The sequence below is a fragment of the Papaver somniferum genome, chromosome 7 (assembly GCF_003573695.1).
Source record: "Papaver somniferum cultivar HN1 chromosome 7, ASM357369v1, whole genome shotgun sequence".
NCBI classification, from domain to species: Eukaryota; Viridiplantae; Streptophyta; class Magnoliopsida; order Ranunculales; family Papaveraceae; genus Papaver; species Papaver somniferum.
In genome coordinates, this window is record NC_039364.1 from 248,994,371 (window position 1) to 249,009,052 (window position 14,682).

Consider the following 14,682-nt stretch of genomic DNA (forward strand, 5'->3'; position numbering starts at 1 on the left):
CGATGGATTGAAACTTCGCTCGACTTAAAAGTATAATGATAAACGAAACTTATCTAATCAATCATCTCTGGAGCTGAATTCTTCACATTAATTTTGTTGATGATGAATCTCATCAATTCCCTTCTTCAATTTTCAGTAAACCTTCAAGAACGAACGTTGAGATTTATTTAGTTAGGCTAGGTTTTTCAAGGAAGAAGATTGTTTTTAATGGTGGAGATGGAGATGATGGTCACTGCAGAGGTGGTAACGGTGGTAGCGGTGGCGGCTAGAAAGAGAGAAGAGACACGGAACTTTGTTAGATCTGAAATGAAAGAAGAATAGAGATAAACGATGACTCTCGATCATGAAGGGTATTTGTGGGATTAATTTTAAAATCAGTTTCTGATTTTTTTGATAGGGATATAAATATAGCGTGCAGGAATATTTGTGAAGGCCTATCAGAAGTAACAACAATAATTCAATTTCCACACAAAATAGGCCTTGTAAGGTTCAAATCGAACCTTAACATGGTGGTTCTCAACCTGCGGCATTTAACTAAAATTCAAATCAGCATCTTCTAGGTAGGAAAAAGTAGAATTTTTTTAGGTGAGTGATAGTTCACAGTTGCAGACTTTGCAGGATTGGGATAAATGTGAAAAAACCCAAAAAGTTTTGCATTTTTCAATAGAATTTCAGTTCTATGTTCAGGTGCGTATTCATTAGTAGCGTAAACATAGTTAATGCAGAATAGAGAATTCGGTGCATGATTTTGGGTGGTTGAGAAATATTTAACTTCTCAAAAAAAAAAAAAAAAAAAAGTAGAAGTTGTTTAGATTTCCATTGCAAGTTTCGATCTTTTTCAGTGTTATGTACAATTGAGCAGAGCTACTTGGGGTTGTTACAATTACAATTAGTTTGGTCGTTGGATTAAAGTTATTGATATTGACTAGAATTTTTTCCAGGTTTTGGGTGTGAGACAAACCCCACCACCGATCAAGATTGGAAGCACAAGTAGGGTTAGGCAGATTATTGATAGAGACTTGAGATCAATGGATACTACTTTAATTCCTCCTAAATCGAAAGAAGAGATCAAAGTAGAGGATGAAAAGGGGAAGGAAAGAGAGAATGATATAGTACCACCACCGCCAACAAGTACAATGATTCATAGATCGAGTTCTCGGCCTCAATTAGATCTTAGCGGAGCTGCAATTCAAGGGAACTTTGAAGAGCGAGACCCTGCAATTCTGTTACCTAATCAATCTGATGATATTTCTCATTTGGCTTTGGATATTGGAGGTAAGATAAAAGAATATGAATATTGAGGTTTCCGTTTTGTTTGTTTTGATGATACTTGTGTTGGTTGCTTCGTGGGTTTGTAGTGAAGTATAATTGGATAGGGTCTGTCTGTTTTAAGTGATGCATCTAGTTTTCATCTCAGGTGATGGTTATGATCGCATTTCTGCATTTCATTCTAAATTGGTTTTGGATAGCCATACTCTACAATTACTTTTCACCAATAATATGGCTTTTCTTTGCCGAACATTCCAAGCCATTTCCTTGCCTTTAGTTACGTTTTGTTCAAGGGCCCCTATATTACAAATTCCTAAACTACCTTTCTCAAGAGTTGACAAACATTCCCAGCTGCCGCATTGGTGTTTTTCTTTCTTTATTCATGGCATTCCGTAGAATGTTTTGATTGTTCTTCAATTTTATTTGTAGCAGATTGAGTCAATGGGATTGTTCACTAGAACCTTTTTGATGAGTGTTAACTTGCCATCTTACGAAAGAAAGCCGTTTTTCCATGAGGCTAAATCTCAGTTACAAAATTCCTCAATTTTCTCCCATTTATCCAATTTGTGTCATATGACTCATATCTCCGAGTCTACTTTGGTCGTTCAGATGATCATATAATCTAATGTAACTTTTTGTTAGACATTGTTTTACCCGGGTGGGATGCGCCGACTTTTGTGCAATTTGTGATTGAATGGTGTGTTTGGATGATTACAGTATAGCACTCTTTGTTAACCATTTTCTACCCTTTTTAAGCGTTATTACTCATAATTTCTGAAATGCTTTTAGCATCTTATATTTGTACTTTCTGAGTCTCGAGGTAAATTTTTTGGTTTATTTGTTAGGATCTCTGATCAAGCTGATCTATTTCTCGAGGCACGAGGATCATTTGGTTGACGATAAGCGAAAGAAAACTCTGAAAGAGAGACTGGGGCTTTCTAACGATAGTAGAAGGAGTTACCCTATTCTTGGTGGAAGACTTCACTTCGTGAAGTTTGAAACTCGGAAGATTAACGAGTGTTTAGATTTTATCCATTCTAAACAGCTTCACCGTGGCGGTATAGAATTTAGCCAACCTTTCTTACTTCTGCCATAATGCACTATAATTCTTATAGTCAGTATTTTTTTTCTCTTTTCTTAGGGAAGTTACTTTTGCATGTGTAGGGATTGATCCACGGGGCTGGAGCTCTGAGGCTCCAAACAATGATAATGCGGTAATTAAGGTAAATTCTATACGTGGGACTCTTTGCTTTACATATAAGTTCCTGTTTCCTTTTTGTGCTTCAATATATTTGACTTTTAATCTACCTTTGAGCACACAGATTCACTTAACTAATCCGAGTTTGTGGTCAGGCTACAGGTGGTGGGGCATACAGATTTACGGACCTCTTCAAAGAGAGGGTTGGGGTTAGTCTTGACAAGGAAGATGAAATGGATTGTCTGGTGGCTGGAGCCAATTTTTTGCTAAAGGTAGGATGCTGACACCATAGTTTTCTCTTCAATACAAATTCCATGTACTGCACTTCGAATTCCGTGTCTGTAACTTTGTTAAACTTCTTCCCTCAGAGAACTTAGATTAACTACAATATCTTCTGGTATATAGTGGGCTGCACCGACTTTGATTTATTTCATATGACTTTACTGTTTATTAAGATTTTTCCTAATTGTTGAGTAGGCAATCCGCCACGAAGCTTTCACACACATGGAAGGCCAGAAGGAGTTTGTACAGATTGACCAAAATGATTTATTTCCCTATCTCCTGGTTAATATCGGCTCTGGTGTTAGTATGATTAAGGTACATATAATGGTATCATTCACTTAATTAATTGTTAGGGTCAGTGTACGAACCTGCTCAGTAGATCTTTTGATATTCTCAATCTTGATATGATATAGGTGGATGGCGATGGGTCGTTTCAGCGGGTTAGTGGGACAAATGTTGGTGGTGGTACTTATTGGGGCTTGGGAAAGCTTTTGACGAAATGCAAGAGGTTGTTATGATATAGCACAGTTTACTGCAGTTTTTGATTTTTTTTCTCATAGAAGAAGCGTCTTTTGTTATATCTTTTTCATGAGTGTAACCCTAGACTTATTTTATGTAATTCTCTACATGTTTGATTCTATTTTCCAGCTTTGACGAGTTGTTAGAGTTAAGTCAGCGAGGAGATAACAAAGTGATAGACATGCTTGTTGGAGATATCTATGGTGGTATGGATTATTCCAAGGTGCATACTTTAAAAAAAAATTAAAAAATCCTGCTTGATGAGAACATAACAGTTTTTTCTATTGCAACTTCCACATTGAATTGAGCAAATGCTGCACTACTTGAAATGCCACAGATTGGTCTCTCAGCATCAACTATTGCTTCCAGCTTTGGGAAAACTATCTCTGAAAATAAGGAACTTGAAGACTATAGTCCTGAAGATATATCCCTGTCTCTTTTGCGGATGATTTCATATAATATTGGGCAGGTGAGATTTATAGAGCAGGAAATATATGGAATGTTTTTTATTTAGTAATTTGCTTATAACTGAATAGATTTTTAGCTTGAAGATGCCTGTTATAACTTCAAGTCTTTATGTTTCTAATATGGTTTCTATTTTTTTGGTAATAGATTGCTTATTTAAATGCACTTCGATTTGGGTTGAAGCGTATTTTTTTTGGAGGATTTTTCATAAGAGGTCATGCTTATACGATGGACACCATATCCTTTGCAGTACATTTCTGGTAAATATCATTCCTATCATTATTTCTGCATTGAGCTTAATTAATGTGCTAAATTGTAGGTATCTTTCATTTTTCAGTTGATTTGCTTTTCACGATGTTATTCTGGTCATGCTCAATTTAAACATTTACTAGCATATCAAACTAGTTATTCAATGTTGTATTATGGTATCTATTTCTCTATCCAAATCTGACTCTTTCATGATCTCTTCGGTTTCCATTTTATGTGACCATATTGTCCAAGGCTGGTAATTTTTCGTGTAGGTCCCAGGGTGCGGCAAAAGCTATGTTTTTGCGGCACGAGGGATTTCTTGGTGCATTGGGTGCATTCATGAGTTATGAAAAGCATGGGCTTGATGACTTGATGGCGCATCAACTGGTAGAACGATTTCCAATGGGTGCACCTTATGTCGGAGGAACCATTCATGGTCCTCCACTAGCGGGTTTGAGTGAGAAGGCAAGTAAATGTTTTAATAGATAATTGTCATAAAGCCTTTATGTGTATGATATAACATTCCAAAAGCTTGTTTAGAATGTTGGTTGAATTACGAACTTTTGGTTGCTATCTTCATGTGCCCATGTTCTGCTAGCGTAACATTTAAAGTCATTAAGCATCTATTAAAAAGTAAAATAACGAGAGCCTATGTCAATGTCAATATTTAAATTGGTGGATGTTTTGGACAGATTTCATGGATGGAGAAATTCGTGCAGAAAGGAACAGAGATTCTTGCTCCTGTTCCAATGGCTGCGCCTAGGACCACAGGTCTTGGAGGCTTCGAAAGTCCTTCATCAAAAGGAAACACCTTGCGGTCTGATGATGCAGCTCTTAATGTAGGAGTACTTCATCTGGTACCTACACTGGATGTATTTCCCCTATTGGCAGATTCAAGAGCGTATGTTTACTTTCTTCAGGCTTTATCTTCAAGTAGAAAACTGCCAATTGATGATCTTCTATGCGTCCCGCTTCTGAAAGCATTTATAAGCTTGTTACTTTATATTTGACATGCACAAAGATATTTTCTGGCTGCCTTTTCATTATAAGCTTTGTTCCTTACTGTTAAATAACCTCTTATTTTACAGGTACGAGCCTAATACTATCGATCTCTCGGATCACAGTGAGCTTGAGTAGGCTACTAACCTTCTCTCTTCTGTTAAAATACCTAATGGTAGATCATAGTTGTATTTTCTTGAGCTTAAATGGGAATATATTGCTGTAGGTACTGGTTCACTGTACTGTCAGAGCATTTACCTGATCTTGTTGATAAGGTAGATATCTCTGGAGTGTTACTGATATGCGATGAATTTATTCTTCCAGATACTTCCCTCTCCTTTTCCTTGTTTTTCTTTTCCTTCCTCAGTTGTTTGTATATGTGCCACTGGATGTACAACATTTTTCCTTTTTTGTGGTAGGCGGTTGCCAGTGAAGGTGGAACTGATGATGCTAAAAGAAGGGGTGACGCATTTGCTCGTGCATTTTCTGCTCACTTGGCAAGGTGACCTGTATATAATATCCCGATCTCTTACAAACAGTTCGGTAGGCATGCTAGGATCTGCTGGTGGATGGGATGCATTTATGATCTACCTGGCCGTCATTTCTTTTTGTTATGCAGGTTGATGGAAGAACCTGCTGCCTATGGGAAACTAGGACTTGCCAATCTTTTGGAGCTACGTGAAGAATGCCTGAGGGAGTTCCAATTTGTCGATGCCTATAGGTCCATAAAACAGAGGTAATAATATACTAATAAAAATTAGAAACTAGAGTTTGATGTTTCCGTACATTCTTACTGGTACATATCATACATGTGACAGGGAAAATGAAGCGTCCCTTGCAGTTCTGTCTGACCTTCTTACGGAGCTTGATGGTATGAATGAGGTATAGAATTATATTTTTCTGTTGTCTTGAGAACTTGACTTGGTGCAACCATGCCACATTTGCTGTCTTGTTAACATGATCACAATAAACATCGTTTTGCTTTTCTATCATTTTCTGAAGTTCTCCCTTGGTGCTGTTGCTTTCTAAATGAATAGCTATATGAATTCATCTTGTTTCTTTTGTAGGAATCGAGACTACTTGCTTTAATTGAAGGTGTTCTTGCTGCAAATATTTTTGATTGGGGATCTCGTGCATGCGTTGAGCTCTATCATAAAGGAACCATCATTGAAATTTATCGTATGAGTCGAAAGAAGATGCAACGGCCATGGCAGGCAAGAACAGATGCTTTTGTTGAGTGTATTTGAAATATCATGATTTTAAGTTCTACCATTTACAATTCAGTGATAAGAAAATTGTAGTCAATAATTGCTCGGTGTTATGCTTTTAGGTGGATGACTATGATTTGTTTAAAGAGAGAATGCTGGGTTCCGGAGACAAGAAGCCTCGCCCTCATAAAAGAGCATTGCTCTTTGTAGACAACTCCGGTGCCGACATTGTTCTCGGGATGCTTCCACTAGCACGTGAACTCCTCCGACGTGGAACTGAGGTGATATTTTTTTACATTGGAACAATGTGGTGAATCACAACTTGTTGAACTCATCATCTGGAAAATACCCGTTCCACCTGGTTGAGCACCCCAACTTGATCAGGAGAAATCAGTGTTCCATCGAGTAATTTTAGAGATCACCTTTTGCAGATACAATTCTTTAACCGTACAAAACTATAACTGAGATCGTTTTGTAGGTTGTATTGGTGGCTAACTCGCTTCCTGCATTAAACGATGTAACTGCTATGGAGCTTCCGGAAATAGTAGCCGAGGCTGCCAAGGTTTGCGTCAGATAATGGGAAAAAAACTCATCAATGTCCTTATTCTTTTATCACACCGTCTTCCTTTAATATCTCTGTATCTCTGTTTTAATCAAGTATTTTTATGATATCACAGCATTGTGATATCCTCCGCAAAGCTGCTGAAGCTGGAGGTCTACTAGTGGATGCAATGACAAACATCCAAGATCTTTCAAAAGATAGCTTGTCTTCAACACCTTTAATGGTTGTTGAGAATGGATGTGGAAGTCCATGTATAGACTTCCGACAGGTCAGCTCTGAACTTGCGGCCGCTGCAAAGGATGCTGACCTTGTAAGATATGATTACCAGCAGCTACTTCGTTTCTTTCTTTCATTTTGATGATGAAAATGAACTTTCTAGTAATGTATAATATTGGTATGATCACCTTTCACCTGTTTTCTTCTTTTCAGATGATATTGGAAGGGATGGGTCGTGCCCTGCATACCAATTTCAATGAACGTTTTAAATGCGATACTCTAAAGGTAATGGATAAACAGAGCAAATATTACTGCTAAACTAGGTTCTACATATGAGCTTGTAGAACCACACACTGCAAGACCAGATCCTTCTTACACCCTCAAGTTAATTGTGCACACTTGATTATTTATCTTTTTAGCTTGCAATGGTAAAGAATCAGAGACTGGCAGAGAAACTAATCAAAGGAAAAATATACGATAGCGTGTGTCGATACGAAGCAGCAGCTGGTTGAAGCCTTAGCTCGGTGACAGCTGATTCAGTGTAGATAGATAATAAGCTTTCTAGAAATCATGGAAAGGCTTTTTGAAGCAATTAAGTCAACCGAAATATTTATGGTGAACGGAAACAAAAATACAATTTGTACAACCTGTTTAGGAATCAGAATTTGTGTTAGAACTTTGTGTATATCTCTACTCTCCGTTATTCAACTTTCTTACTAAACCGTATGACAGTAAAATAGGACAATAAAATTCTCTATGTCAAGTTTCTTTAGTCTAAATTCTCTATATGTTTCTCTCAACTTCTTAGATTCACGTGATTTTTAGTCGAAATTCTCTATGTTTCTCCCAACTTCTTAGATTCACGTGATTGAACTCGTGGCCTCTGTGGACAATGTACTTTCATAGCAGTGGCGCCGTTGTTATTGTTGTGTTAGGGTATGACTCAAACTCGTCATAAGCACATGGGTAGAACACAACTCTAAAATTGGTCCACAAGTTGAGGGATTCCATTGACTTATAAACTATCTTTTTATTTTTTAATAAGAAAAGTGGAATTCAATGAAATTATGAAGAAAGGCACAATTGGGAGATACCTCCATAAATTGGGAGATACTCAAAAAAAATAAAAAATAAAACATTATGAAGTAATTGAAGTACCCCTTATCCAAGTGTGTTTGGGGATACTCCAAGTAATATATTTTGGTTACATGAAAAAGAAGAAGGATTTTGGAAGATTTATGTGATATGAGAAGATGCTTAAATTGATTTTAATGACTCCTAATTGCAACCTTTTTTAGACAATCAAACTTGCATCTATGCAAAAACCTCAAACCAAAGTCCAACTCAAACACTAATTCAATCAAACTTTGTATTTACAGAGGCACTTTCGGTATTGTATTCATCTGAAAAACAATACCGAAAGTACTTTCGGTATTGTATTCATCCGACAAAACAATACCGAAAGTACTTTCGGTATTGTATTCATCCGACAAAACAATACCGAAAGTTAACCTGCTACTGAAATTCAAATTCCATTTTTTTTATTTAAATACAATTTAGACTTTTTTTTGATAACCTAGATGCTTTTGATTCAAATCATTTTGATTATCATAATTTGCGTCGCTCGTCGCTACTCAAAACGATTGTTGTGATAACCTAAATGAAAAATCATTCATCATGATTTGTGTGATTTTTTTGATGAAGAACAAAAGTGAAGGGGGATACTAAAAAAAGGACCCCTTAACCAAAATACAACCCCATTTAACTTTGAGTATCCCACAATTTGTGGAGGTATCCCCCAATTATGCCTTCATTATAAAGAACTGCTTTGGTCGCCATGGATTAATTTATCAATCCAGGCCGGCCAGTTTCCATACCAATCTGCTTTATCAAACAGTACTCTTGAATACTTTGCTAAAGAGTCAGCACTATTATTAGCATTACGATGGACATGTGTACATGTCCATGTTTCAAAATCTGAAAGAAAAATTAAAGAGAAATTTATTCTTATGACCCTGGAAATTATGGGTCTTACTCTTTTGGCCCCAGGGTTATTTAATAAAATTTGCAAATTATTCCAGTGGCTTTGGAATATTATAGGAAGTAGGATTAACAAAATAATCGGTGTGCATATTGCCTGCACATAAAATCAGCGTGCATATTACCTGCACACTGTAAAATATGAAGACAATTTAAAAAAATATTTACAAAAATCAGTGTGCATATTTCCTGCACACTATAAAATATGAAGAAAATTTAAAAAATTATGTACAAAAATTAGGGTGAATATTTCTTGCACATAAAAATAGTAAAATATGAAGAAAATTTTAAAAATTATTTTGAGAATAGAAAATTTCATGAAATGAAAATTTGATAGTTGTATTTACGCTCGTTGTGTGGGTCTTTCAAAAACCTTTCCAAGTATATAAAGTTGTCGAAATCTTACGTATGATTTGTGAGACATGTTATGTTTAAGTTGGCATGACGATTATACCCTTAAAGGATATAGTTTATCATTTGATAACATCATCAAACATCTTTATCCAAATGACCCTCCTTCTTTTTTAAGGGTCATTTCAATAAAATGGGTTAATTTTTTTAAAATTGAGTTTTAAGTCAAAGGCCATTTGAGTAAGAGAGAGTAAGGTAAGGGTCAAACACTTAATTCCCACAAAAATAAAATATCCCTTATTATACTACTTGTAGTCCATTTCACCGTTGTTGAGTGGCCTTGAATAACATTCACTACATTCAAGCAATCGCCTTCCAAATGAATATTCCTAAACCCCATTTCCTTAGCCCAAAGAACTGCTTCCAAAGCTCCCAACGCTTCTGCTTGCTCCGCATCTACTCCAATTTTTGGGATGCATCGCACTCCATTGCATTCACCTGCATGGTTTCTAGATATTAGTCCAATACCTATTGAAACATTCTCATCTATAAATGAAGCATCAAAATTAATCTTCTCCACATTTAAAGCTGGTGCCTGCCACACTTGATTATCTAGTAAAACATTATAAGCAATAGATTGACTGCCAGCTAAACTAGTACGACCGTTGCCACGGTGGGAGGGCCGACCGAAGAAGAATCTGAAGATGGGGTTTGTCTGCGAATACTTTCGTCCCGTTTAAGAAAAGGTGATACTTCCACCCCGTTTCGGAGAAAGTGATACTTTCTCCCCGTTTTGGAAAAAGTGATATTTTCGCCCTGTTTTAGAAAAAGTATCACTTTTCTGAAACGAAGCGAAAGTATCATCTTTTACGAGACGGGGAGAAAGTATCACTTTTCCCGAAATGGAGTGAAAGTATCACTTTTCCTGAAACGAGATGTGAAAGTATCACTTTTTCTGAAATGGAAAGTTAGTCGATCCATAAACCAAAATATGGTTGCATGATGTGTTATGCATCCTTTGTGGTGGTTTGCGTAATGGCTATGCATTCAATTTTCGAGAATTGTGCCCAAAATGAAAATATCAGTTCCCTTGAAACATAGGGAGTACATCGTTTTATTAGTTGCAACGGAAAATTAGTTGATGCATAAACCAAAATTTTGCTACATAAAGTATTATGTATCCTTTGTGGTGGTTTGCATAATGAATATACATTTAATTTTGTAAAATTATGCCTAAAATGATAAATACCTCCAAATTTTTCGTAAAAACTCTAAATTTGATATTGTTGTTTGTACTTGTTGCGTAGATTTTTTTATAACCTTTCCAACGAGATAAAATTTGTAAAATTCCAAGGCATGGATTTTTAGATATGTTATATTAAGGTTTGCTTTCTAATTATACCCGTGAAAAGATAAGATACACAAGGAGTTATAGGAATTGGACTAAAAGGGAGGGACATTTTTGGTTTTTCGGCCCTAACCATTTCCAATCTTTTTATGTCAATTGATCACTTACATTTTATAAAAAAGTGGCCATATAAAAGTCCTCCCTTGCTTCGCTCGGTCGGCCCAATAAGATCTCTGTTCCTCTAAATGTTTAATGATATTCCCTCCTATTATCCTATCATCTGTCTGAACATTATCAAACACTTTTGTGCACCTTGCTTTCCACAGTTACCAAGTTATAAAACCAACATATTCAACTGCCCTCTGATCTAACTGCACACCTGCATTGTTAATGCTAAAGATGGAACAAAGCCAGTTATGAAAATCAAGATTACTAATAGTATGATGCAGATTTTGGTTCACAGAATTCCACACTCTCACAACTACAGGGAAATCAATAAGTAAATGATGCATAGACTCAATATTACTGTTGCAGACAAGACAAGAAGTGTTTTTATGCTTAGTAAACCTAGCAATTCTATCCTTAGTAGCAAGACAGAAGTGCAAACGGAGCCAAAGAAAATGCTGGATTCTAGGGGGAAGTTTAACCCTCCAAAAAGAACTCCAGTTAATGTTTAATTGTTTCTTGTAGGTTGGTGCATTAGAGTATCATCTAAAATAACTTTGTATGCAGACTTCACAGAGAAGTAACCATTGTGGTAAGGCTTCCATCTTAATCTATCATTGCCAGTGAAAGGAATCCTGATACTAGTGATTTCCTTGACTATTGTCTGATCAAAAAGCACCTGCAAAGTATCAATTTTCCAATCATTAGTGTCCTTATTAATGAGTTGACTCACATGACTCATACTGGAAGAATAATTAGTAGATGGTGGGGATCCATATTTCCTAGGCAGCCAGTTATCCTTCCAAATGGATACAAAATTTCCATCTCTTATTTCCCAGACATAACGTTTCCTAACAATTTCCAAGTCATGGAAAATGCCTCTCCAAACCCAGGAACCCTGAGTAGACACAACATCAGTTAAGGGATTAGAAGAACCAAAATATTTACAGGCTAAAAAATTTGAACCCAAAGATCATCTTGCTGATTAACCATTCTCCATGCTAGCTTTGTAAGGAGAGCTAGATTTAGAATATATGTTCTTCTAATGTTAAGACCTCCTAAAGCTCTAGGAAGGGCCACATCCTGCGATCTCTTAGGGTAAATACCCCCACCTGACTCTTTTTTACCCTCAAAAAAGTTCATTTGGACAGAGTCCATCTTGTTAGTACATTTTTTTTAGCATTGGAATACAGCTAAGTGGTGATTAGCCATATTACATAGAACTGATTGAGTAAGAATAGTCCTACCCGGAGGAGCAAGAAAAGTATTTTTCCAAATTGGTAAATACTTTTGGTAACTATCTATCAGATGAGCAAAGGACTGAGATTTATCTCTCTGTAGCAAAAGAGGAACACCTAGATATTTTTCCTGCAAAGCCATTCCTTTGATCTACAAAATACTAGAGATAGTAATCTTGATATTACCTAGAACTTTAGGACTAAAAGCAACAACATATTTCTCAAAATTGACAGCTTGACCAGAGTACTTACTGAACTGGTCAATGATAATTGCAAAATGATTGGCTTCTCTTATCCTGGATTTAATAAAAATAAGACAGTCACCAGCAAAAAATAAATGACTAATAGCAGGGCTATTTTTGGTTACCTTAAACCCATGAATAAGATGAGAATTTTCTGCAGATTTTAGAGACCTAGAAAGGGCTTCCATACATAGGATAAAGAGGTAGGGAGATAAAGGATCTCCCTGCCTAAGACCCCTTTAGGGATAAAATATCTTACATGGAGCACCATTGAGAAGAATGGATGTAGATACAGTTGAGATGCATTGCTCAATCATTCTAGTAAACACATCAGAGAAACCAAGAGCTCTTAAGTTATCTATCAAAAAGGACCATTCTACCCTATCAAAAGCCTTGCTCATATCTAGTTTGATGGCAATGCCACCATCTCTAGCTTTTGTTTTTTTTCAAGGAATCAACCATCTCATGAGTTATTATAATATTGTCTTGTATGAACCTACCAACAATGAAGGCAGTTTGAGTAGGAGCAATAATTTTATTCAACAGTTTTTTGAGCCTCAATGCAAGTAACTTAGAAATGATTTTATAAGCTACATTACATAAACTAATAGGTCTGAAATCAACTGGACTTTTAGGGAAAGAAGTTTCAGGTATAAGAGTAATGAAATATGATTAAGTTGTTTTAAAATATGTTAAGATTCAAAAAAGGTTTTAACCATATTCACAACATCATTACCTACTGTATCCCACATAAGCTGATAGAAACCTGCAGGAAAACAATATGGATCAAGAGTGGTCCATGGTTTCATCTCAAAAACAATATTTTTCACTTCATCATGAGTGGAGAAACACTTAGCATATTATCATCATCAATAGTAATGCAAGGAGAAGCATTATACAAGTAAGCATCAGGCTTATCAGGATTGGTTGTTTTACTCATACTAGCAAAATGTTCTAAAAGTTCAGTTGCTATATCCTCTCTTCAGATAACCACACACCATTCCTATTTTGTATAAATCAATTTGGGTTTTTCTCCTTCTAAAATTTTCTTTTTGATGGAAGTAGGTTGTGTTCCTATCATCAAGTTTTAAATGAGCATCTCTATTCTTTTGTTTCCAATAATCTTCTTCAGCAGTGTACCATAACTTAAGTCTAGCATTCCTCTATTTCTAGTTAACATAACTAGTTCAGACTGAAGTTTAATAATTTGTGTGTTAATATTACCAAAATGGTTGTAATTTCAGTATCTAAGCACATGTTTAGCATCAAAAAGGTACCTAGTGAGTTTCAAAGCATTAGACTCAGAAACCTGTTTACCCCAATTAGCCTTAATAAGTTCAGAGCGATAATTGTCACTAAACCAAGCTTTATTAACTCTAAAGGGTTTTTTGGTGCTATTATCAAGTTTTGATGTTACAAGCAAGATGGGGCAATGGTCACTAGCAAAAGCAGTTAAATGATAAAGACCAGCATTTTCATTGTTGTTATGGAAGTCAAAACTTACACAAGCTCTATCTAGTCTTTCCAATATTAAAACATCATTATCTCTCCTATTGGTCCATGTAAAGGGATTACCAATATACTGCATGTTATGAAGTCCTTTATTATGTAAAAGAGCATTAGCATAATCAAGTTTAGATTGAAGAGGTGCACTGCCACCTTCCTTTTCATCAGTAGCAAAAATTAGATTTAGGTCCCCTAAAAGAATCCAAGTGTTAGGATGATTCACTCTAATATCATCTAGATAACTCCAGTGAGCATTTATATCATTATTATTTAAGGCACCATATATGAAAGAAACCAAAGAAGTAGAGTATATAAAATCAAGCTTAACAAGACCGTTAATGATATTGTAGTTAATATCCACTATCTTAAGATCAACACCATCCTTCCACATAAAGACATAGACTTCCAGACTGGCCAACTGGATTATGGAATATTATGTTTGGGAATTTAAATCTAGATGTAAGAAATTGCATTCTTTTAACTTGATTTTAGTTTCTGATAAGAAAATGATATCAGGGTCATGAGCTCTAATTAGAGATTGCAGATGATTTCTTATGTCTTTATTGCCAAAACTACAAATATTCCAGGAGAGAAATTTCATGTTTAAAAAGCAGTGGTTATAAAATTGAAGGGATAAAGTAGTTTGATAAATGAAAAAATATGAAATATCTGAGTACAAAGAATTAAGGGGTACCTGGTTTTATCCATTTGTGTTGCTAGTGTGTTCAAGATTTGCAAAAACTTGCTCATTTGCTACCGTGGACATCATCATTGTTGTGGAATCCTTGAGTTGCATGAGTACCTGGTTCATAGGAGTAGGAATAC

At 35.9% G+C, this 14,682-nt stretch overlaps 1 protein-coding gene across 2 annotated transcripts; it reads left to right on the forward strand.

The window, feature by feature from the left end:
- The first annotated feature begins 221 nt into the window (after positions 1-221).
- LOC113300097 (pantothenate kinase 2-like) lies at positions 222-7,742 on the forward strand. 2 transcript variants are annotated; one of them, XM_026549276.1, is made up of 23 exons: positions 222-350; positions 942-1,275; positions 2,115-2,327; positions 2,434-2,492; positions 2,623-2,739; positions 2,945-3,064; positions 3,163-3,257; positions 3,398-3,491; positions 3,606-3,737; positions 3,881-3,993; positions 4,255-4,447; positions 4,675-4,883; positions 5,071-5,115; positions 5,208-5,256; positions 5,401-5,483; positions 5,601-5,717; positions 5,800-5,863; positions 6,049-6,195; positions 6,312-6,470; positions 6,668-6,751; positions 6,867-7,061; positions 7,181-7,252; positions 7,387-7,742. In XM_026549276.1, the coding sequence occupies exons 2-23, from the start codon at positions 1,029-1,031 to the stop codon at positions 7,477-7,479; spliced, it is 2,700 nt and encodes an 899-aa protein (XP_026405061.1). In that variant the 5' UTR covers positions 222-350; positions 942-1,028; the 3' UTR covers positions 7,480-7,742. The 2 variants fall into 2 exon arrangements, with proteins under 2 accessions (XP_026405061.1, XP_026405060.1); XM_026549275.1 differs by lacking the exon at positions 222-350 and adding an exon at positions 417-687.
- Positions 7,743-14,682: the final 6,940 nt, after the last annotated feature.